Source organism: Cololabis saira, chromosome 20 (genome assembly GCF_033807715.1).
Source record: "Cololabis saira isolate AMF1-May2022 chromosome 20, fColSai1.1, whole genome shotgun sequence".
Lineage (NCBI taxonomy): Eukaryota > Metazoa > Chordata > Actinopteri > Beloniformes > Belonidae > Cololabis > Cololabis saira.
Genome location: NC_084606.1, coordinates 29,224,340 through 29,250,232, shown reverse-complemented (window position 1 = coordinate 29,250,232; position 25,893 = coordinate 29,224,340). Strand labels below are relative to the sequence as shown.

General features: G+C 40.5%; 1 protein-coding gene across 4 annotated transcripts in view; it reads right to left on the bottom strand.

Annotated features, from left to right (window-relative positions):
- Window positions 1-25,893, bottom strand: part of kcnip4a (potassium voltage-gated channel interacting protein 4a) — a 144,208-nt gene that overhangs the window by 74,465 nt on the left and 43,850 nt on the right. The window contains exon 1 of one of the 4 annotated variants that reach the window (XM_061710334.1): window positions 21,112-21,783. The exons of the other annotated variants lie outside the window; for them this stretch is intronic. Within the exon in view, the coding sequence (XP_061566318.1) occupies window positions 21,112-21,196 (85 nt within the window). The 5' untranslated portion in view covers window positions 21,197-21,783. Of the gene's footprint in view, window positions 1-21,111; window positions 21,784-25,893 lie in introns of those variants that run through there. 4 annotated transcript variants of the gene reach the window in all.

Below are 25,893 nucleotides of genomic sequence, written 5' to 3'. Positions count from 1 at the left end.
GCACAAGTAAAAGTGTTTTGGCATTGCTGCAAAAGCCCTGTCACCGCAACACAAACCTACTCAAACCTCCAGGGAAAGCCGATCTGAAGTGACCGCCTGACAGATTTTGGTTAATTGTGGCAACAGCTCCACTGCATGTTGTGCATAACAGTCTGGAGACACGTGAGCAGCAACACCCACTGCCCCTTTCATTAGTCTTTTTGAAATCCCATAACGCCATGGTTGACTGGTCAGGCTCACAAAGCAGGGGTAATTAATATTAGCAAAGGTTATAAAACAGTGGTAGGCAATCAGAGCAGCAGTAGCACGTGAAGCGACTGCACCGGGAGACCATAGCAAAGTAATGTTGCTCAATTAGTGATCAAAGGGTGAGCCTTCATTTCCTAACAGCTCAAATTAAGCCTATCTGCCTAAAGTATTGTACTATATGTAATTAGTCATTCTTTTCATCAGAGCCTAAAAGACATAACTTGCACTCTAAATCAAAGGGGTTGACACACCACTACAATCAGTCGTCCTACATGTTGAGTCAAAGAACTCGACATAATCCTGAGACCTTTCCACTGACCGCCTTTACGAATATTTACCTCATCTTCCTCATTATTCCAGAGCTTTATCCAGCCAACTGGAGAGTCTATTTTAGTGTGTCCCTGCTTACACTGGTCAACTTCACTCAGCACATTGATCACACAAGTAATTGTGGGCCAGTGGTGAGCTCCTGATCGCCTCTGGGCCTCTTCAAAACCAATTTGTCTGCTTGCATTTGAGGGTTAAGGATCAGAGCCCAGCATGAAGCCAGCGAGGAGACTGACGGGAAATGTGAGCGTCTTCTGATGCGTTATGTGCTTCCTCCTAGTCTGTGTTTGTGCGATTTTGAGTTCATTACACCCATTTCTTGAGCTTTCATTTCAGTTTGTGTTTGCACTGATATCTACAGCTTGACAGTTTGAAAATCCTTCAGATTTCTTGAAAAATGATTGTTTTTTCTCGCCCGAGCAGCCACAAAGGAGAGTGAGATAACGTAAGTATAGACAAACACTTTGCTTTCAGCATCTGCTCCGGTGTCCTTGTAAAGTAACAAAAGCAATCAAATCTGTTCAGTAAGTGTCCAACACATCAGATTCAAGGAGTTCCAGCTCACAGACAATGGTCCTGAATCGTCTAGTGTTGAGTTCACTCACACTAGACAATCTGCACCCTCTCCAAGCACAACTGAGCCCTGTAGTCTGGTTTGTTTGGCCAATGTGAGCGAGCCTTCCCATCGTTATTAAGCATGTAAAGATGCTTGATCTCTGGCAGGGCTGGAAGATGTGCCCTTTTGCAAGGAACAATGGCGCATGCAGTGGAAGAAGGCATCAGCTCATCAAGATAAGATAGCGTCATAATTCAGCAGTTAAAAAAAAAAAAATAAGAAAAAGTGCAGAAAAAAAAGTCAAAAAGGCCATTATGTCAGTAGAGTTGCCATTGTACTCTCTGTGCTGCTCTCCACTGTGCTGTTTCTCTGGGACGGTGGATGCTGCAAGTTAAAAAATGGGCAATTCATGCAATGACGAGATCCAGAAAATTGCATTCAAAGGGGTTTAATAAGGAAATTAGGTGAATGGGTGCCAGTGGGGGCATGGCACAACTCAGTTGGTCTGAGCGCACCCTGATGTAGAATTAGTGGAGTCCCCGCTCTGTTGTAATGGTTTTGTATAATTTTTCAGTCTGATGTGAATCAAAACTCATTTTGGTCTTGGTGTAATGATGCACTTCCAATAACAAGCAGTGAAGAGAAAAGGTTCCAGTTGGTCCATCTGCTCACACCTGACTGTCGTGGACAATTTTATATCTGCTAAATTTCACCTTTATCCGTTTCACTACAGTCTATTTGGGCCTGAGAGTTCTTCAAGGCAGACAAAACCTCCATCCGGACAAAAGGCAACATCTAGCATTCTTTTAGCTAATAAAACTTACACCAAATATGTCTCTGTTGGTAAAAATCATGCTGGTTCTGTGCCAAACTCTTCTAAAATAACTAACACTAATTAAACTCAACTCAGATTCATATTCATACTTTGTCTTACTTATTCTCCATGTTTCACACAGAATTAGCACCTTGACTTGCAGAAAGAGAAAACTCATAAATCAACCAAACTTTCTGATCGTAATGTTCAATTTACTAGAACTATGCATCACAATGAACAATCAATAGCAAGCATATTCATTTCGCAATAAATAGAATCTATGTTTTGTTTCCATATAAAATCAACATGCTGGGAATGTTTCACTCAGCGTGGCACCGCCTAGAAATATATTCTCAGAAGACATCACAAAATACCACATGGCATCTTTAGTCAAGACGTCACCACCAGTGTCTCCTTTGTGTGGTTGCTCCAGGGCCTGGATTTATCCAGCCATTAAAGAACAAGGCCCATCTTTCATGTGTAATGGGGTGCTCCATTAAACATGAACCTGCAGGTACTGTCATTTAGCTTGGCGCCATCACTTCCACAAAGTAGCAGGTGATACTATAAAGATACAGACTCCAAGGGACACCATGACAAAAGGTTAAAGCTATAGAGGGGAGAAAAAAAACAAAAAAAACTAATAGAACCAGCACAGCAGACCAGATTTAAAGCTGTTCAAATGAAGAAGCTACTATAAGAGGGTGAAGTCAGCATAAGGAATCCATTTCCCACCGCAGCTTTCTCAAGGTGAAGTAATGGGACGAGCTCGCTAGAGGTAGAGAAAAGGGAATTCAGTGACACTGTATATTACAAGGGGAAATAATGCTACGAAGGCTGAAACATGTAGTTTTCATTCATGACGTCAGTGTAGTGACAATTTTTGTGTTCAGGATTATTTAGGTGGACCTGAAATTACGGCTCTGAGATACATTCTCAATATACCTTATCCAACTCCTAATCCACATTTTTTTTTCAAGAACGACAAAAAGAAGCAAATTAATATTGATTTTGTGAGGAGCCACAGCTGAAGATCACTCCTCGCCTCCATCTCTGCAGTTATTATTTTATTTTTCACAGGCTTTCATCAAAACACGCAGGATGGAGGGGATTGGAGTTAAGATGATTAACCGATGAATGACACCAAACCCAATTTGAAGACCAAGCATTGTACAAGATTATGGTTTTTAAAGCCTTTAAATTTGGCTATTTGATTATCTCCTTTTTTTAAGTGTACAACAATCAATTCATACATTTAGCACAGTCCCAGACTGCACAGGCGGTACACATGCCTTTTCAAGCTTCTCAAAGCAGAAACTGAATACAGAATGAATGCACCACATTAATCTATCCTTCTTCTGAAACCCTTATACGGTTTTGTGCACTAATTCCTTACACAACATGAAACGTGCAGTCAAACACATTTCCCAGCTCTGTATTTTCCATTATACATTTTAAGTGTGCTGCAGCCCGGTGCTTAATCTACAATTTAAAATGATGGCCTGGGGGTCAAAGACAGGATCCTGATAATTGCTGATGTGGCTATAATTTTCTAATTTGTCACTGCGTTCACTGTGCAGGAGGCAGGGCAATATGGTGTATCTACTTTATTTACTGGAACCAGTGAGACTAGAAATAGACAAATACTTGAAGTTTCATTTGCACATATATAAAATACAATATAGTTTTAGACATTTATTTCAACTGACTCTTATAATGCAAGAAGCATAACCTGGAGACAATGGGTCTCTTATACCAGTATATTACATTTTAAACACTTCTGATTCCCTAATCTATTCAAGTTGGTTATATATCGGGTGCAAAAAGAAAGAAAGAAAGAAAAATCAGGTTATAGAGATTTAAGAGCAGCTGCGTACTGGCAACTAACCATTTTTTCGACACCTAATCAAAGCCCACGAGCATCTGATTACACAGACATTGCCAGTGTGAAGCTTAAGAGAAATCCAGCCTCCTCCTGCAGCGCGCTGAAATAAAACACCACTGGCTCTGCGTGACAGACAATATCAGCCAATCTCAAGAGGGCCCGTCTTTAATGGCACTTTCCATCAGAGCATCGCGGAGTACACCGCTTCGGTCCCAGCCACTGAGAGAACACTTCATATTTTCCCCTCACGTGTGAAGTCATAGCTCATCAGACAGCCCAAGTGAAGTGACAGACAGTAAATCAGAAAGCTAATGAAAAGTTAAAAGACTGCTTAATAAAAAGTCATGAAGTCCAATCTGCAGCGAGCGGAGACCATAAAAAGGAGTAGGAAGTATGCGAATTTGATTGAAGAATGATTCTACCTTACAAAATTAAGCAGCTACAGCCAAAAGCACAAGTATTAAACACAATCCCACCTGAAACTATTAGAGCCATGTGAGCATCTTTCTAAACTTGCTTTGGGTGGGGGATAATCTGGATTTAGTGTGTAATAAATGTGATACATCACAGTTTAAGTGAAATAGAATCTCAAACACAAACTAAAGCTGTGATGTAGTAGTAATGACAAATGCACTTTGGTTTGGGAAAATCCTTTAGTTGCTAATTTAGTGGCAGTGTTCTTGAAATGTGAAATTCTCTAATGAGAGACTTCACCACATGCTTGTCTCAGAGAACGCACTGAAAATGAGTAATTTTACACTCCTCCGGTAGGAAATCCACACACTGCTGTGCACATTTGGATTCCTCCAGTGATGAGCATCTTCATGCAATTATTCATTAATATAGATTTTCTTTCATTCACCAATGAAATTACATTGTAATTTTACAATGATGACAAAAAGTCTCAATCTACCAACATCAATACATGTGACTTCTGACCAGATACACCCTCTATATTCTATGGTCACCTTTTTGTAGTGAAAAATTGTGAACCCCTTTAGAGTAGTGTCAAAATTTCCCACAGTGGGTTATAAAAAGTAGATTATAACCAATGGTCACTAGTCAAGCATCCATACCATAACCCTAACCCTGACCCTGTTGCATTCAAGCAGAAAGGGAAAAAAAAAAACCTTAAATCAGCGGTAAATTACCTATAAATGTAAGTACAGACAAGTGCTACTTTTAAGGCTACACCTAAGGATATTGTTCAATATAAAATGATAAATGTTTGCCTCTAAAAAAAACTAAAAAGACCAAGGGCCAACCTTTTAATTTCTGGGCTGAAGCTCATCCAGAACTAAGATTCATTGTAGTTCCTCAACTGGCTGTTAGAGGCTGGCTGCAAAAGTGAGTCAATCTCCATTGACTCTCATGTTAAAATGTCCAACTTTAGAGCAGACAAACATATTTAAAGCCTGGTTCAACAGTGTTTTGGTCAGAGTAGTTTTTTTCTACCACACCAGGAGAACATATCTAAAGCAATAAATGTATTTTTAATTTGATTGATTGACAGTTGGCTCAGTCAATAGCGAGCCACTATCACTTCCTCATCTGTAACTGTCACGCTACTGTGCTTAGTGAAGCAATCAACTGTTTGTGCAAAGCCAGTGACAGCTAAACGTGACAGTCATTTTTTATTTCCATGACCAGAACATGCTAAATGGTATATTTTGCTATAAACGTCTGCTGTCGGCTTTGCAGATATTTCAGCGGGGATCTGCTCAAGGAGCTGATAACCAAAGTGAACGTTGATTGACATACGGTGGGTCTGTTCTCGTCTGCTAGGGTTAGGGTTAGCCTGACCCTAACCCTAAGGCGTTATGAATGTTTGATTTCTCTTTAGAAAAAAAATTATGCTATTAGTTTAGAAAAAGGTTGAAAAAGATAAGATATTAAACATCCAAAATTTCAGAAAATAAAAAATTTTTTAAAATGGTTTGAATTATTTAATGTTTTGAATTTTTTTCATCTTTTAATTCTGCTCTTTCATTCTACTTTACATTGGCACAGCAACATAGTTTTGAAAAGGTAATTTTATTAATCTGGTTATGCATTTATTTAATTTTCTTTTGGACCGTGCTACTGTGGACGAATGTAAAATGAATCCTCTTATTAAATGTCAGCTCCTCAAACACAAAATGCCTTTAAGCGACCTTTAAGCATATCCAAGCTCGAATTTAATTGCAATCTGAGATATGATACACGTCTTAGTTAATGAACTGCAGCCACCATGCAGCTTGATGTTCCTGTGACTATCGTTGCGAACGTCATTCAGAAGTTTTGGGTCCACAGTAAGGCAAGGCAAGTTTATTTGTATAGCACAATTCAACAACAAGGTGATTCACATTGATTTACAGAGACATAAAAACATAAATAAAAAGCATGATTTAAAGTTTAAAGAAAAAAAAGCAATAAAATAAAAGATCATAGAATTTACAGGACTCGGACCTGAGGGACTCGAACCCAAACAGAATTTACAGGACTGTAACCAACCTCACTGGATATGGCAGCAGGAGGAAAACTGCTGAAGACACAAATACAAATAGTAGCCAAAGAGTCCTGAGCAACTACCAAGAGATTTGAGGTGAAGCTCAAGGTCAAGGTACTTCCGACTCAGATCACTCCATCTGTCTCTGTTTGAACCAAAGCAGACAACTTAGGAGGATTCCACATGCCTTACAGCCAGATTGGAATTCGTCAAAATGCAGATTGAAAATCTACAAAGCTTCTGGAAGAATTTCAGGATAATTGTTACGGCCAGGGGTCTTGTCTTTTCTCCCCCCATTCTGTTTGGTTGCAGGTGCAATTGCAGATCCTGCCTGCTGGCTCCACCGTGGGAACTGGGGCAGACCTCCTCCTGGATCACTTCCTGTTTAAGGCTTAAGCAGGGCTGATTGGATCCTCACTAATGGCGCTTTTGCATTAGTCCCGCCTCCGCCCGGCTCGGCTCGGTGCGGCCCCGTCTTGCACGTTTGCACTAGGGGCTGAGACGGGTAGAGCCGCTCCAAGCCGATACATTTTTCTGTAACCATTCTGGCGAGGTTCTATCCGGGCTCAGCCGGGACTATTTCTGACGTCACCATCCTCCGCGCCACTGATTGGTCGGGGGGCGGGGCCGTCAGACGTTTGAATCAGGAAGCGGGAGTCAGCACGAGAGCGACCCGCGGCTCGCGGCGATTTTATTATAAAGCGCAAAACGTCTGTTTGGTGATCCAACTCTGAGGTGCAGATGTTCATAAACCTGGTGGCTGACGAGAGAATTAAAAAAGGGTTGTAGACGGGCTGTTTTACTCTCAGCCGATCGCGGCTCCAGCTGATTTCTGATCAGCGCCGACATGAACAAAGCGGTTGCGCAATCGAGTACGTCACAGCAGCTTCACCCCAACCTGCCCACTTCTCACCTGGCTGTGGAAAAACAAACAGGTAGAGGCGTGACGAGCCGAGCTCAGTAAGTCCTAGTGCAAAAGTGCCATTAATGGCTCTACCAATCTCTGAAGAGGCCTCCCTATTTAAGCGAGAACATCCTCACAGATGGGACAGCTGTGTTTTTGTGCCACGTGCCTCTTTGCTGGGTGTTTCTTGACAGGATTTGACTTGCAGCATAACTTTGTAACTAGCTGGATAACTTTGATTTCATGTGACTGTGTTTAGATTGATCTTTTACTGCTACTGGTTTGCAGCCACTCGGTTTCTTGGCCTTAGATTTGTCTAGTTTTGTTTTGTTGATTAAGAGTTCTGGTTATAGCTCTCATTCTCATCACATTATTTAGTCTTTTGGTTTGTGATGACTTTTGCTTTTTACTATTGTTTTTGTCTAAAGAAAATACAAAAACTGGACAATAAACTTCTTAAGTGTCAAACCTTTTAAGATCTAGTTTTTAATGTTACTTCCACTTTTCCCTGGTTGAGCCAGGTCATAACAACTACCAAGGACTTCTGGACTGAAACATGCTGCCCGGTGTCTGAAACCTTGAGCTCAGTTGCAGGTCCAATAATATAATCACCCAAAACACAGAGCATGGCTAAGAACAAAACACAGAACAGAACTGAAACACCTACAAAATACTAAGTTAAGAGTATTAACTTATTTGTCAACAGCAATATAATTTGTAGCAATCTCAAGCAATTTCTAATTTTCAGTACATTATTTATTACTGTTTTTCAGTTTCAAGTTATTTCAGTGGTGTGTGTGTGTGCGTGAGTGTGTGTGTGTAACAAATATTACAAGTACCATTTTTTATTTAGTTTCTGTTGGCACTGTACACAGAGGACGGGACTCCTGAGAACAGCGTTTGGCTCGTCTGCCGACATCAAGTGTTACATTTCATGAGAGAGAAGAACTGAAATACAGGAAATGAATGTTGTTCTGTCTGCATCTCTGTTTTCTCCTTAAGCTTTTCCATCTCTGCACCACTGATACCACTCCATTTACTCTAACAAAGCTTGAATTACACTTCTGTCTCTCCTCTCCCCACAACTGCAATGTGTTTGTCCCGTGTATAAGAGATTAGAGCTGTACACGAGAAAACAGGAAATCTCCAGGCTGAACAATACATCTGAAACTGCACAATATTTGCTGTGTAAATCCTCTTTGTTCATGTCTTGCTGATATCTCAAAACTTTCCACAGTTGTGAAATCGATACTTGTAGTACTATGAACTGCAGTGCAGTGTTTTGGCATGCTATGAGTCTTTCAAGTTAACTGTTCCTCATACTCCCACTGGTCTTTCTGGACGCCACACAGGATGTGAGGCAGCGTGACCAGCTGAGAGAGACAAGAGACAGCCATGTATAATAGTCACACCCCCCCCCCCCCCCCCCCCCGTTCTCAAGCAAGATATCAGACGCAACCTCTTTAAACTGTTTGCTAACTGCAATAACACTTTAAATAATAATTCAGAATTATTTTTTTTATAAATCACTGAATAAGTACAAATACCTCAGCTTGTTGCATTTATTACTTAACCCATCTAACCTTATCTCTGGACAATAAAGCATGATCAACAATTTAATTCCATCTTATGACAGTAAGTATAATTGCATATCAGTGAAAACAAAAGAAACAGCCCAGAGAAAAAGCTGTACATTTCCTTTGGGAGAAACCTTTAATCACAGAAGATGGCAGAAGGAAAAATAGCCAGAAGAACCAAAAAGGAAGAACAAGAGCAAAAGGGTGATCCATCCTTATTAGGTACAAATCTAATGCGTCGAGCAGCTGGTCCGAGGCAGTACAGGGGAGTACAAGGAGCACAGGCCTTTGCTGCATTGGCCACAGCTTGGGGATTTCTGAGGCAGCAGTACCAGAAATGACAAACAAAAATACCTCTTCCCCTTTTGCTTTGCATTTAAATTGAATCTGCGGTGGTTTCAGCAGTGCATGGAATAAGCAGGAGACTATAGATAAAATTGTAAATGGCACCTTGCTTTCACAGAGGATGCTCTGTTGCTCAGAGTGTCATACATCACCTCCTACCCTCGTCACAACATTGGCAAATGTAATCCGCACAAGTTTTCTTCTCTGTATCTAGATTAAAGAAAACAGCTTTGCAAACTTGTCTTCTCAGGACATTTGGTTGGAGAAAGAATGAGAGCTAAAACAGGAGCCATTGTACCATGTACACTATGAAAAGATGCATTCATCGGTGTCCAGTTCATTGTGGTTTCTGCTCCCTCCCCACAAGTTTTTATATATTGAGATCTGAATCACAATTCGGGAGTCTACACATGCGAGGCTGCATTGTTGTTTCAAGGTCAGCCAAATCAGCCAGATGTCTGGACGAGATAAAAGCCGTTTTGTAATCAGAGGTGCGCAGGGCTCCAGCATTTGTATTAAGATGTGTTCTGATGCTAATTCTTATGGATGCAGCTTAATGCAAATGACTGTGAATCACTTTCATAAAGAAATAAAGAGGGAGTTTTGTAACAAGTGACAACTAAGGGAATAATGATAATTTGTTTTTTACAAGGTCAATTACATCCGATATACTAATTATTTTTAAGCATCCAGTGTAATCCTCACAATATATGAGCCTCAGTGAGAGCAGTCAAAATTCCGGCTCAAGTATACAAACAGACAATACTGGACTGTGAACATTTTGTCAGCCTCACTTTAATGCGTTGAAACAGAGCTGTATTTTCTGCATCGCCAGCCACGACAAGCTCTGCAAAGGAGAGACAGTGATTATACCTCTTTACAACAGAAGAAATACTAGCCCCCACAGATATGTGTCTAGATTTGAGTGCCCTTGACTGAGAGCTTATACTGTCAAGATCATGGATTGGGTACAGAGGACGGGCCGAAACATTCTGGTAACACAGCAACACTGTAGTCTATGTGTTTATTTGATCTTAACTGTGAAGCACTTTGGTCAACACTAGTTGTTTTTTTAAAAGTGCTATACAAATAAAGATTGATCGATTGATTGACTTTATACACTGCAACCTGCAACACCAGAAAAACATAAGGGGGGTCAAGGGAATGCACTCTCTTACTCTCTTTACCAGTGGATCTACGTTCCCGGCCTCACATGGCCGGGACCGAAAGAATGAGATTGTGTATACAAGCACCAAAAAAGAGGCTGGGTGAGAAGCTCAGTCATCCCGGACGGGCTCATAGTAGAGCTGCTGCTCCCCTGCACTGAGAGGATCCAGATGAGGGGGTCAGGCATCTGGTTGGGATGCCTCCTTGACATTTACCAGGTAAGGTATTTCAGCCACTTCTCACTGGAAAGAGATCCTCAGGAAAACCGATGGATGGATGGATGGATGGATGGATGGATGGATGGATGGATGGATGGATGGATGGATGGATGGATGGATGGATGGATGGATGGATGGATGGATGGATGGATGGATGGATGGATGGATGGATGGATGGATGGATGGATGGATGGATGGATGGATGGATGGATGGATGGATGGATGGATGGATGGATGGATGGATGGATGGATGGATGGATGGATGGATGGATGGATGGATGCTCTAAACCAGTGGTTCTCAAATGGGGGTACGTGAAGACACTCCAGGGGGTACGTGAGATTTTAAAATATACATATATTTAAAAAGTAGCATCCATGCAAAAATCCTTTAAAAATAATTATTTCATAAATAATTGAGGAAAATATAAGTCTAAATTCATAAAATGAATTTTATCTTCAGGAGTAGGCTATTCAATTTATTATCCTAAAACCGCAGAGCATCAGGATGGTTCCACCTAACCTGTCAAATGCCACCTGGCTTCACCTGTCAATCACTTGGACCAACGATGGAGTCGTGGTTGAAGCATAGCAGCAATATTTTTATGTTTAATAAATCAGTTACTGATGGCACAGTGCTCTGTTTTAGGTATTTTTTTTACAACCCAAAGTGCTTTTCGCTGGTTAGGGGGTACTTGGCTGAAAAAATATTTCACAGGGGGTACATCACTGAAAAAAGGTTGAGGACCACTGCCTAAACAGCCTTTTGAGAATACACACTCCATTCCACAGACTCAAACGACACTGATCAGCCGCTTCATTATCATCTACTCAGTCAGTTTGTGTCTCAGATTCCATCACATCAGTGGGATCTGGAGGCCGGTGAACACCTCAGACCTTGCGTGGTTCTTTAACCCTTTCCTAAGCAGGTTTGTAAGCTCCACTGCTGCATTGTTGGGGGAGGTTGCTACTAAAACGACTGTCAACAACTATGCAGGGATGACTAATCTGCAAACCTTTAGGGTAGGAGCAAGTAAAGTAATATCTGAGTGAGGATGCATGTTTTTCATGAGAGCCCTGCCTCTTCTCCGGAAGATGAGACGAGTTACGACTTACCGCAGTAATTACAGCACACATTCATCTGTGTTTCTTTCATTCACACGGGGAATTAATTGGATAAAATTAAGTATATGGGTCAAGTTTAGCACTTTTATTGAAAATATGTCACTTTTTGTCATCTTCATCTGAGGACGCAAAAACTACGAAAAAAAACAAGGCACAGGTGCAAAGCAGAGACCATTTCTGCGCTGGACAGTAACATTTTTAAATATCTGATTTCAAAGCAGCTGAACTTGACGACATGTCAACGTGCAAAGTGACTGGATCCAACATGGTGCAATTAAAAATGTAACACTTTCCATATAGCCTGACTTAATACAACATGCTTGTAAAAATGTAGTCCCCCTCACAGTGTAGTTAATTAAGCTGGTAGCTGAAACAATCCCACCAAAGGAATATTAGACTTTGTACAGCATTATTATTACCTGCCCAAAAGCCCTGAAGCTTGTAATACTAATAAGTTGACCTCGACATAATTACCTGACTGCAATTTTAATCATTCAACGTAGCGAGAGCACTGCATAGTGAAAATGTCAGAAAGTCCTGTTTGAGGGAATAATGGTGTGTCATTTGCATCCATCTCTTGTCCGGCTTTTCATTCCCTGTTCATGCAACCGTTTGACATTTCACACAAACCTCCATTTCAGTCAAGGAGATTGATCTGTTTCAAATTTCAGCCTGCAACCAATCATTGCGGACATGTAAACCATTTGAGAACAGTAATTTTCATCAAAACATCCACACAGTGATGGAGAAACAAAAGATATGTATGAAAAAAGGAAGCAAAACACAAAGCGCTCATATTCCTGCAGAACTGCAGCAAAAAGAAGTTTAAATAATATATCAAGCGTTCAATACTAGGACTTCTGCTTTTACTTTCAGCTGTTTCATGAACTTTACTGAGATTATTAAGAAGATGCTGTAGCTGTGGGTGAATAAAGGAACACACATCAATGACACCGTTTCTTGTTCCCTGTGAGTGTTTAACTGTCAAAGGTATATTGATTTTCTTCAGCACAGTAAGTGCCACCTACTGACGCGTGGAGAGGACATTCTCTCGTGCATAACCAAACATCTGGGTTGATCAGCTCACTTTTTTCTTTTTTTAAATCACAGCCTAGGAAACTGACAACCAGAAATGTTTCCCAACAGGACCTTGAAGCGAAGAGATTACAAGTGGGAGGAAAATTAAGCTGGTGTGGAGAAAGGGGGACTTAAAACTTGGAAATGCAAGCAGGAGTAGTAAATTATTACCAGGAAATAAACCTTTCAATGAAAATAAAAAATATTCTGGCCACACTGAGGTAAGACAACCTCTTTGAGGTCACTTCCTGTTTTGATTTTTTTTTTTTTTTGCAATCAGTAATCATAAAACGGCAACAACACAGGTATGTCACATAAATATCACCCTACTACCACATGAAAGATTCAAGAGTCAGGAAAATCACAGAAAAGCATTTTATCTCAAAAAAGACAACAAAGTCAACTTTAATTTCACCCAATAGATCCTATTTCCTTCTTTTCAAATTTCTAGTAACCCTTTTTTTTCCTCCAATGGAAAAATCGATAACCATGGAACTGAATTTCATGCTCAATTCACCCAAGTAAAGTGATTCCTCATACACAGATGCTTGCAGCGCAACCATACACAGCCAACTAAAAATAAACCAGCCATTCCTTCCACTCAGGGGGACTCTCGTTTACCAACATTAGAGCAAATGGGAAAACTGATTACTCGGGCTGCCAGGGAGAAATTCAGAAGGACAGTTGCGCAGGAGACATGCAGCCAGGCCAATGTTTGTTGCAAATGCAGACAAATGAGAAGAAATGCCAGTCAGGAGATCTAAATCGTCACTGGATGTTGTGGTGGCCTATTGACAGAAGCACAAAAACCACAACTCTTCAGGCTGAGTAGCTGCACAGCACAGCCCCCTCATGCATGTGAATAAGACCCGTTTGACACAAGTGAGTTGGAAATGTTTACACTGTAAAAAATATGCCCGGTTATCTGGCAAAACAAGTTAGCTCATTATGAAAACAGCACTAAAGCGCATTCATTTCAATGATAAAGTGAATTTTTTTTCGTGCTCACAAAATTCTGACAGGAGCCTCTCAGCATGTAAGACTTTAATTACTCTTTTCATCTGTTACAGGGACATTTTAGTGATGAGCTCATTATTAGCTAATTACCGCTGGTAATTAATAAAGGTATGAAATTACAGGGCTGCTGAAGGACAGAGAAACTTCTGTGCAGAGGAGGAACTTGATTACAGCGTTGAGATGTGTGGACTTGTGTTGCTCAGAAATACAAGTAAAAGGGGAGAGAGGAACAACAACCTCAGTAAAGCCAATGTTGACTAGTTCACCTTTTCAAAGACTATCATTCTGAACTGAATGGTGACTTTCATTTTCCACTAGAGTAAGCACACCTCCCTCTTCCTTAGTGACGTAACCCAGCCAAGATGCTCTTAAACAGGCCCTTACAAGCATGAGCTCAATTTCGAACAAAGGAGGATCTGGATGGGAGTGCGTTTGTAAAGGGAATCAGCAGCGAGGCTCTATCGCCTAAGACGCAGCCAAACCAAAATAAAAGCCAAAGAATCTGTGCCGAATGAGTGTTGGACCACAATACAGAAGCAGAAACCAGAAACCAAAGAGGAGGCAGGGCTTGCAAGGAAGCTGATACGGACACACATATCACAGTCCTCATTCTGCACCAGCCAAATGCACTTAACCCAAAAAAGGAGGTCAAGGTGCAAGGTTAAAAGAAAGCTGTTACCAGATGACTGTTGTTGTTGTTGTTGTTCCATTATGGAAGATTCTTATATAATGCAGATTGCTCCAGGCAATAATGATTATTATGCTTTAAGTAAACCCATGATGTATCATAATAAGATATACTACTTAACGTGTTTTCCATGAACCTTTCACAGACAAATGGGCTGCTATAAAATAATTCCCCCAAAGTACAATATAAAAATATAGGGGTTGGTTTAAATTAAAAAAAAAAAAAAAAAAAAACACACACTGGAAGTTAACTGCTACTGTGGAGCCTCGTCTTGCACGGCATGGATACAAACATTTAACCTGCTTGTCAGGTGAGTGCAGCAGATGCCACATTAGTTTGGTGGGTATGAAAGAAAACGTTATGCAACATGATTTTCCATCTGTTATTGTTCCGCCTATCCAAACAAAGATGCGAGAAATGTTCAGGGACAGCGCCGGGATGAGATGCTTTATTGCGTGGTGTGAAAAGCAAGCACTTTTCACTTCATAATAGTTTCAAAAGAAATGCTCCAAATTAGCAACTGCAGTAAAATCTAAGACAATATTTTAAATGCCCCCCTGTTTGTTTTAAACTCCTTAATTACTCAGGTTTTAGATTGCCAACACTCGTTTGAAATGAATGTCTGCAAAGTTTTATCACTGCCTGGATCACCTTACATCAATGTACTCGTAAAAACAAGCAGAGTAAAGTATTGCTTTGTCTCACGCCACTTAGAATAAGGATCCTGCTGCACGGACGACATGCCAACCCAACCTGCTTGCTGGTATCAAATATTCAGTGTTTGGTCAGGGATTATGGGCTTTGAACGTACCGTCCCCACGGGACAGGTGGAACCTGACCTGCTAGTCATCAGGAAACCAAAGAGGGAAACAAAGAAGGGCCCTCGCATCATTGGGCAGGAGTCCACACACATGCTCACATGTAAATGAGGAGAAGTCAGTGAATTTTTTTTTTCTTTAGCTTAACGTGTAATGTTACTGAGACCACAACAGAGCTATTTCATGTTCTTTATATTTGTTCGGCTGCCACCAAATTTGTGTTTTTATTACAATGACACTACAGAAGCCTGACAAATTCAACAACTGAAACCTCTAAGTTATTCTAAGCAGACAAATAAATGATATATTTAAGTAATTACCCTGAGAGATGGTTTTTAAAGACCTTGAAGACATACCAACAACTGTATAAGACGTTTGTCTGATGAGAGAAATCAGCATGAAACATGATCCAGATCCAACAACAACTTCTCCAGATTGTAGCTGCTGAAATGGGTTGGACTCATGTTTACATTTTTAGTACAAGAAGAATAAACCATCTAATCTTCTCATCTGTAAAATGAGTGTTAAGCAAGATGTAAGTTTCACACAACTGCCAGAAAAAAGGAAGGGATAAGACCTTTTTAGAAGACGCTGGCACCTCGATGATGCAAGGTGGCAAAAAAAAAGAACTGTGAAAAATAATCACCCACTCAACAGCTAGAAAAAGTGTTGTGATTAATTTAGATCCAGCGTGCAGCAGATTTTCACAGCGGTGAATGACTGGAACTGTGTGGAAGTTGAAACGGTGAGACATCTGAAGAAAGCGAGACCGTATCCAGAAGGCTCCAGAGAATTTAAACAAAAACAAGGTGGGTTTAGTGAACGGTTTAGGTCATAAGGTTGGTGTCATCATGAGAGTTGGCAGATCCAACGATACTGCGAGTCACACCACAATCAACTACCACTACACGTGAGCAACCTTGGCCTCACCCTCATCTGTGAAAAGTGCTCAAATGTTAATATTTGGCTTAGTCTTCACTTTTTAAATTAATGTTATTTTTTTTATAATCACTTTGTTGATAAGACATGTGACATGTGGCGCATGGATGGATGGATGGATCATCAACCGAAGGTAAAGAATCTCAAGGCTCCTAAACACTGCACATGTTTGGCCGCCTCAGAGGAAAGATGACCGTTGTGAAAGAATCGTGGAATTATCCATCACCACAGGTCCATTTCGGCTGTCTCTCGATGCACAGTGAGTGATGCCACAACCACCGTCACACTGGTCTTGTGACCAAAGACTGCCTGATATATTCTCCCAACCATCCCTGCAATCGTACGGTTTAGTCTACTGACGAGCTCATTAAAATGTCAATTAAAATGACGTATAAATGTGACTTTCAAAGTTGGTCTCTTCTCCTCAATCACGACTGTGAAAGCATTTAAAGCATTTTTGGTACATCTAAAAACAATGATATGGCAATTCATTTTCACTATTATTCCCTCTGCATCCCGCTACATCTGGCCTATGATGCAAGAAGGCATCATCGTACTGTCTAAGCACGCCGTTCTTGACGTCTTACCCAAGATTAAGCAGATCTATTTTGTAGACTGTGAGAAATAAAGAACTTGCAGTCTGCAGAAACGTTTAACACCTTTCTTTCTTACTACAACTTTTGTTTCCATGTTTTCCCGAAGATTTTACACAACATATAAATAGACACTCACTTCAAACTATCCTACCACATGAGGCCAAGCACCTTGAACTTTTTTTTTAAGCATTTTGAAGGAGTGTACACATATTGTAAATGATTTTTAAGATAATAAACCCTGCAACTGCCCAGAACACACCAAACAAACCAAACAGCTACAGCAACCAAAGCCCCACTGAAACTATGAATAACCTGACTGAAATCAATGAAAAGCTGTTAAAAAGCTCAACAACACCTTTGTAGTGCAATAAAAAAGGAATAAAATATTATCATTCTATGCTCTAAGGACACATGTGTGATGTCAAGGAAAATGCTAGGAAATGGATAGAGGCGTATAGGTCCATCCTGACAAAAGGATGATGTATTGCAAAGGATGGGATATCTGACACCCAGGCACTTGGGGAGGAAGCAAACTGTAAAAATGTGGTGACGGTTCCAAAAAGTATCAGTGACTGAAAACAAATGGCAGGTTTAGTGTGTTCTGCCGAGCAGGAAATGATCAGGCGTTTTTTAAAAGGGCCGCACTGATTTCACCACAAACAGAGACGTCACCTGAAAGTAAGCAGCATTAAAATGACCCGAATTGATGCTGATGAATACCTTGCTGAAAGAGCAGCTTTCCCTGCTTGTCTGTCACGGAGGCCACGTGAAGAACACAAGAGGAATTGAAGATTTCCCCTGGTGCGTGCAACCAATATCTCTCTGCTTTTCAAAGGATTGGATATGTGCTGACACTGCTGCTCAGATTTATAACCTGGGAACCGGTGGATCTGTAATCTGTTTCCTCAACATTCAGAAAATTCAAGTCCGGCATTGCAACAAGGATGACATGAATACCAATGAGACGGGCTTGTGTTTCTTTTGACAGTTTAAGTATGTCGGGTCTGTTTTGGTCAATGGATAAAAGATACTTTGAGTACACAAGAATATCAAAGGCAGATTTAAGCGTTCATTTTATTCAGAGACTTGTGAGCTCGAAAAAACCATTTATGGCAATACAGATGTGATGTTAAACAAAATCTGCTCATGAATGTGTGAGGTTGGCCCTTGAAACAGTGTTCGATGAGTGGGGTGTTTTAGGACAATGAACATCTCAATTAAAATCACAGGGTCTATAACCGACTCCATCTATCATTCTCATTCCCTGGTCACCCAAATATGGCTGTGCCAGCTTTGCTCTGGTCAAACTATTTATATTAATCTGCACCACATGCTGAGGAAGAAAACTTCATATGATATGTTTATAGATAAATGGTTCCACCCAAATGGAAACCGTCTACTAAATGAGTGGTAATGGATTTCATAATGTTATACAAGTAATGTCTTTTTCCCAGAAGTTGTAGTTAAACAATAAATGTAAAAAAGGACTTGTTTATAAGCAGAATTTAGCAGCATCAGTCAAGAAAGCTAAACATTATGAATTTCCAGATGTATTATAGAGATGCAGGATAGAAACAGTCTACAAGAGCTGCGAGCATCAAACCAGTATTTTTCTTAATGTTGAACTGAATCAATAATAGTTTGATTACCCAAATCAATCTGGCATTCCTGGGCTCAGAACAATCAAGTAGTGTACATAAAACATGCTAAAGTAGGAACCACATCCGTGCGAATAATTTGTTCAGAAAACTCCCATCAAACTAATACTCTTCCATAACTGCAGTTCGTAAAAAATTATAATCGAGAGCCTGATTTTAACACTAAAAGATAAAACTGTCATATTAAAAACACCTGTTACTATTTTATACCCCTCATTAGCAGGTCAAAAGGGTGAATTTACAGTTTAAAGACTTAACTAAAGGGTTTTTTGTTTATTTTGTGGTCACTATAAGTTATTTGCGACGAGAAGGGCGCAGCCTGCTTCTGCCTGCAGAGATAGTGCTGCACATAACGTCCCTTTTCAGAACACGCTGCAGTGTTTGTTAGACCACTTTAAACTCCTTTAGTCGAAAACATCTGAAACTGTCATAAGAGGTGTCATTATTGCTGTGACTTTTCAGGAAATGGTCTGTGTTTGTTAAGCTAGAAAACTCAGTCATAGCCATGTATCCATCTGTTAGGTCCAACATTTCAGACAGAATGACACAACAGCTATAGAAGAGGCCATTTATCAGATCATCTAAACACTAAGGCACTGACGATGTTGTGTAATGCCCAAGGACATTGTTGCTAGCGAGGTAAAAACAATGAGCTTGATGCCTGACACCGACATGGTTTACAATCCCTAATCAAATCTAGAACCTCATTTATTGGAGAAAAGTCTGGAAAGGTCTGCAACCAAGAAACGATAAAGACCACGGGGAAAAAAGACCTGAATATTAAAGATTTTCCAACTAATCTGCAGTTGAAAACAAAGCTGATTACATAATTGCATGTGATAACAGCATTTATTTCGATAAAGAATTATGTGGTGTGACATTTCTCTTCTATCTTTTTTCTGTGCTATAAACTAACAAAAACCCTTGTCGTTGTCTCTGCTTTTGTTAAATATATATATTTAAACGTAGGAACGGCTTCCCCCCCGTTGAGAACAACTGGCTAGAACTGCATCAGTGCATCCGACTGCACCAAAACCATGTGAATAAAACTGCATCATTCCTTAAAACATGCTCTACCCCATGTATCGGATCATCTTATACACTTTAAGTAAAATATTTCTCTCACTTAAACATTTGTCTATCGGGAAGAAGTGTCTTGTTTTTTTAGCATGATCGATAAACAACTAGTGACAGTGAGAAAGAAGACGTGGCACCCAAGCACACTCTACAGCCATCTGCAGAGCACAATGCCTTGTCACATTTCATCAACAAGAGCTTGGAGGACATTAAAAGAAATTACTTCAAAATAGACACTAATCATGTCATCTAATGGGGATTGCAATCTGACCTGAATGACTTGCTGGTCGCTGTGGAAACCAACAATATGTTCTTCTAAGCAAATACTCTGGAATAATTGCTATGATTGGAAAGCTTGTACTCCTTATATAGAGCAGTTCACTGATGGGGCTGTGCTCACCCCCCCACTTGTTCTCACCATCTTCAAGGTCAGGGAATCTGAAGAAAATAGGCCACAGCTGTATGGTTGGCATTATTTCGATCAACATGAAAGTGATACTGTAAATGTCACAGGTTCAGAAATATTGTGGTTTTCAAGAGCATGTCATAAAGCAGCTCTGAGGCTTAGCACGATGCAGAGTGATAATCAGCCAACTTGACAGCAGCTCAATTAATGTGACAATAACACAAGAGCTACACGATGCAAGGGTGTCTATGTTTGCCACCACTGTAAACACCTCATCCACACAGCTCACTGGTTCAAAAACCACACCAAACGCATTATCAAGCCAAAGAATAAACATGACATGCTATCTACATCACAGGTCTGAATACAGTATTGCAGCAAGCTTGAAGAATGATGTGGAAGGATTAGTCCACGCTGCTTTTGGTAACCTTTATCCTTAATTGAAACTTTCACCAAGTAATCTACTGGGAATCCTCCGTAATCCAAGGATTAATCTTGTTAAACCCCTCTGACTACTATCGGTCCTATTAGGAAATCACCTAACAGAAAAAAACAAAACAAATATCTTTCACTTTGTGGCATCACAGTAGCTCATGTATGTACTGTGAGGAGATGAAAAGTGCAGAGTGGGTACAGTTTGCAACAACTTATTTCTTCAGAGGTGATTTCAAAAAGGGATTCAATATCAGAACATAGGACTATATCATTTAAGTGGTTCATTTTTATAAAATGCATTCAAACTAATGAAAATAAAACTTAAGGAAAATTGTGAGTGCAATTTCAATTACCGTAAAATTGTTTAATGTATTAAGAACTGAACAGAAAAGGAAGTTAAAGCTTTAGTTGACTATCGTTTTTCCACCACTGTAGTGGTTTTTACTTTGACTGTACTCATTGTCAACCTTTTACAAATGCACACACAGTCAAACAAATGACCCAGAGGAGGTGATAAATTTAAGCCCACTCTGGAAATCCTCAAAGTTCTCAAGTGAGCACTGCAGGCTGTGTACTCAACTTGACTGGTCAGCCAGACGGGAGTCATAGTAGGAAAGCTCCGTTTGTTAAATGTTATTATTCTGCTAAGCCAATTTTATTTAAAAAAAAAATAAAAATAAAAACTTTGGGGAGGACTGCACGAGACTTATTCACAGCAAACGCAAACACCAGAGAGTCACGGTCTTACCGGTGTTAAGTGTGCCTGTGATTAGTCTGAACAGGTACTGTGCGAACTTGAAGATCTCACGCTTGCACCTTTTCCTGCAGCTCATCTTTGCTCCTCGGGGAGGGGGCTCTCGGAGGGGTCAGAGCGAGAAGAAGACTCTAGTCTCAGGGTTTGAGAAAATGAATGAACAAAAATCCAGAGAAGACTGCTACTTTGGCAGAGTGCCTCAACAGGGCAGGTGTCCTCTTTTCGTCCTCCACACCTCTGGATGTGGCAAAGTGGCCCTTCAGGTGTCTGTGTGTAGTAGAAGTGATGCTCATCAGTGAGTGGACAGCAGCGAGAGGGGGGTGTGGTTGTGTGTAAGTGTATCCAAGCTCCTCTGTTGCGTGGCTCCAGGCTATGGCTGTCTGCTCAACACGGGGACGTCTTGTGGTCTTTTGTAAGGTCTTTAATATTTGCTTTCCGGCAATTTACCTCCTGCTCTCTTGGGAAGAGACTGCCCTCCTTCCTCTTTCTCCAACCCTCACTCCTCCTCTGGACACTTTTTCTCCTCTGAGCAAACACTGACTCTCCTATCCTTCAACTGTGTTACTGGAGACTGCTCTGCTGGCTTCTCAGCACAGTGGGTCTCTCCTTCCCCGTCTCTCGCAGACACACAAACAAACCCACACTTGCTCTCGTAGTGCGCCTGCAGCTCGCTCTACTCAACACCATCTGTGGATGTTTTACCCTTGCTGACGGTTGCCATGGAGGTGTGGCCTGATTGGCCCAAGCAGAGGAGGAGGAGAAGAAGTGGAGAGATAGAAGTCGCATTAGGAGGGGGAGAAATAAAGGAGAATTAAGGGTAAAGTATCCACCTCCGTGAATCAGCAGTGGCAGTAAATCATAGCTTGGTAGTATCATGTGCAACTTCATATTTATAAAGTGTATAAGAGTAATGGACCATTGTGATGCCACAGGAAATGCTCCAGGGACAGACAGAAAGGTAAGTGCTTGAAGAAATAACCCTTGAAACAAGTAACAAATACACCTAAAAAGCCAGAGAGAAACTCAAAGAGATTTGTTTTTCCTGCATCAAAATATTAAGTATTATCAGAATTGCTAAGACAGCTGACGCCCAGCATCTATGATGACACTAGGACCAGCCAAGTGCATCATCATTTCCATTAATTAGCCTGCAGCGTGCTTCAAATCGCACTCATCCATCAATGCCAAGCTCTGCAATCCCAAAAGCTTGTCATGGAGTCAAACCCATGACAATTTCTGCTGTGTCTTCCCTGAAGAAAAAAGTGATAGGCACATTTTCTTATCATCACATGTCCATCATTCTGACAGATTCGGGTATGAGATCGTTTAAGCTTAGATAAGCTATAAAAAGGAGACTGAACAGGTCAGTAGAGAAGAGGTAGTTCTATTTTGGTGGATCCTGCCATGTGCACAGACGGCAGGGTTTGACCTTGGAGTTCTTGTTAGAGGGTTCAAGTACACATCATTTCTAACAGAAATGAGCAGCTAGGAGTTTGCATTCACAGGCAGGTATACAAAAAATATGTGCTAAGAGAAAAATAAACATTTTAAGGACTTGAAATACAGTGTTTCTTTACTGTGGCAAAACCACCACAGTAAACTAGTGCCGTTTCTGAATTGGGTCAATAATTGCCATTGTACAGTACCTGTCGGGGAAAAGTGGAGCTTTTGTGGCAAGATGTAGTTTCACGGACAATGGCGAATGACATTGAAAGTAAAGATCTGCATAGTTTAGTCCTTTACATTTTCTGCTATTTTATTTGTTTTTTAAGAAAGCGATGAAGGAGGCATACCTCTTTGTGGATTCAGGCTTGCAGCACAATAGCAAGCCATGGCCACCTATTAACCCTGGGGAGGAAACTTAATTTCAGTGTGCATGCAACTTCATCACCTGTCACACAGCCCCTGGTTTCCATTCCTATCCATGTATCCAATAAACAAACACGCCCTGAAGTCTCTGTAATTTCCATGGGGAAACCCTGTAACGGCAACGCAGGAGCGTTTTCAGGTCGCACAATGAACACACACACACACAAATGACAAAATGAGTTCAGCAAGGTTTGACAGCTCAATTTTTCTGAAATGCCGGTGGCACTTGAACAGCAAAGGCTGACTGACCCGAACACACCGTTCAAGTGTGTGTTTCAGGCAAACAGTCCTCTTAAACTGAAAGTCTGGCATTTTCCAAGCCTACAAGAAAGTCGCAGATCACTCTCAAGGCCTCCCCAACCCCCCATTGAGTCTGAGGTTTGATGTGTGGAACAAATCATTACATTCCAAGTCCATATACAGTCAGGAAAAACTTTCACCATGACTCCTGTTTATCTTAATGAGCAGAGTGAATATGGAAAATACCTTACACATTCAAATCTTTAAAAAGTTTAGGGCAAGTTTAGCAAATCCAAAAATATCCAAGTGTTATCTGTAAATCAAATGGATTTGGGGTTTAAGTTTAAAGAGACAGGAACAACTCAAACTAAGATTTATTTAATATTTGATGGTTTCCTTTAATCAATAGTCGGTATCCTTCAATGTACTTGTGATTTTTCCAGTCCATCAGGCCTTGTGGACACAGAGAGAAACTAGTCTTTGGTTGTACAGCTTTTGGGATCCTGCTCAAACACCATGTTCTTCAGCTTAAGATGCTTAATTTCTTTTTAAATTTCACAGACAGATGCCATTACTGAGCTGAAGTAACAGTCGCCTTATTTCACAAATGTATACGCTGTGAGCTTAAAAGGCTCCCTTGATGAAGCGTGGACTAATTTTACCTTTGTTCCTGTAGAGAAGAATCTAAAATCACTTTGTTCATATCTAATATTCACATTCTCGTGGTCTGGCAGGCTCTTTGAAGCTGAGATGGGGGAAAATTGCAATATGAAAAGAGAGTTCACTTCATTTGTGCCTCAGCCATCTCAAATTAGAATCAAATGGTTCTATATATATATATATATATATATATATATATATATATATATATATATATATATATAGACCCATCTCAAACAGTGACTGCGGATGCCCAGCAGATTGAGGCACCATTACCATTGTTTTCCCCAAAAAGCTTCTTTTTTTTTTTCCTTTTTTAAAATCAAACATGAGGAAAAATTATTTTTTTATATTTTCCCATACTTTTTACTTTTTAACGCCAGTGTTTCTTGAGTCCTCTATATTGGGAGTGCTGTTGACTGGTTGATAGAGCGACGGTCAGCTCGTCCCTGGTTCTTTTAATGTCTGATTCTGTTTTTAAAATTGTTTGGGATTAGGGTGGGTGGACGGATGGGATTGATTTTTTTCTTTTTAACTGTTTAGCACTTTTTGCTGCATTTTATTGTATGAAAAGTGCTATACAAAGAAAGTTTGATTTGATTTTAATCTAAATTCAATTGGCATCATTACCCCAGCTATGCACCTTAACATTAATATGGGCAAATTAACTAAGCAGTTTACACCTGCTGTGGAACTATTCAGACTTTAGTGCTTTTATTTTGTCAAGGAGTGTACTTTAGGGCAAAACTTAGATTTTTAAACTTCAAACATGTGGCTGATGTAACAAGTCTGCTTGAGAATCGTCTTTGTTCTTAGATAACCAGGTTCCTACCAGCTGACAGGTCTCAACAACTTCTGAGGTGACTGAGCAGCAACACTTATTTATAATCTATTCTATCTGTGAAACATGGCGGTGGTAGTATCATGTTCTATACATGTTTAGCTTTGAGTCAAGATGGCCTGACAGTATTTATGGGGAAACTAATAAGTTGTCAGGACACTTGTCTTTGAACTGAATTTTAAAATAGGGTTCAAAGCGAAAAAGTAAAGCTGGGTCTTAAACAGAAGAAAATATATCAAAATGTAGTGAATGAGGAATAAATGTTAGAACTGGAAGAACCAGTTCAAAGTCCTGACCTTAAATCAAATAAAGGCTATTGAAGGATAAGACGCAAGCCGTTCATCTCCCAAAATCCAATATTTCTGACTTAAAGTTGTTGTAGTGGCGTATTAGAGGGTTCATGTTTAAGACTTTCAATTTCAAAATTCTAAAAAGCGCTTGTTTTGTGACGAAGCATTACAGAACCGAACCCCTGTAGTAGTTGATAGACAGAATATTAATGTTTGTGTCCAATTTGCATCCAAGATGCAGGAGACACGAACAATTAATACGAATGATTAAACATACTGCCAGTGAACAAAAAAAAAAAAACCTCACACACAGAAATGCTAAATAAAACCTCCATTTTACACACTGCACATACAATACCTGCAGGCTGTCAGGGGAATGTCCCACTTCTTTCAACACCTGAAGTATACCATGACAACAGATTACAGCGAGACTGGCAATATAGGTAGCATCTAGTGTAGAAGCTCAGCAAAGATGAGTTTTGGTAAATGAGGGAAACGCCAATATGTCATTACAATAGGGCTGAACGATTCATTGCATTTGCGATAATATCGCAATGTGATAAAACGAGATTTTCTAACCGCAAAGGCTGCAATTTGACCAGTCACGTGATCAGGTCACGTAATGTGCGAGTGAGCAGAGCGGGAAGAGCAGAGCCGGCAGGGGAAAAAAAGTGAACAGTAACCCATCTACCATGGCCTCAGTGTTAGGGCTCGAGCGGGCTGCGGAGGAAATATATGAGCACGAGCCAGGCGCGCGACGGCGGAAAGTGAGTCGCGCTGTGAGCCTGAACCTGCAGCTCGTCAGCTCATCAGGAGGAGAGGTTAAAGAGCGGGGCTGCGAGTGGTTCATTGCTGGTTTGTTTTGTTAACTCTGAG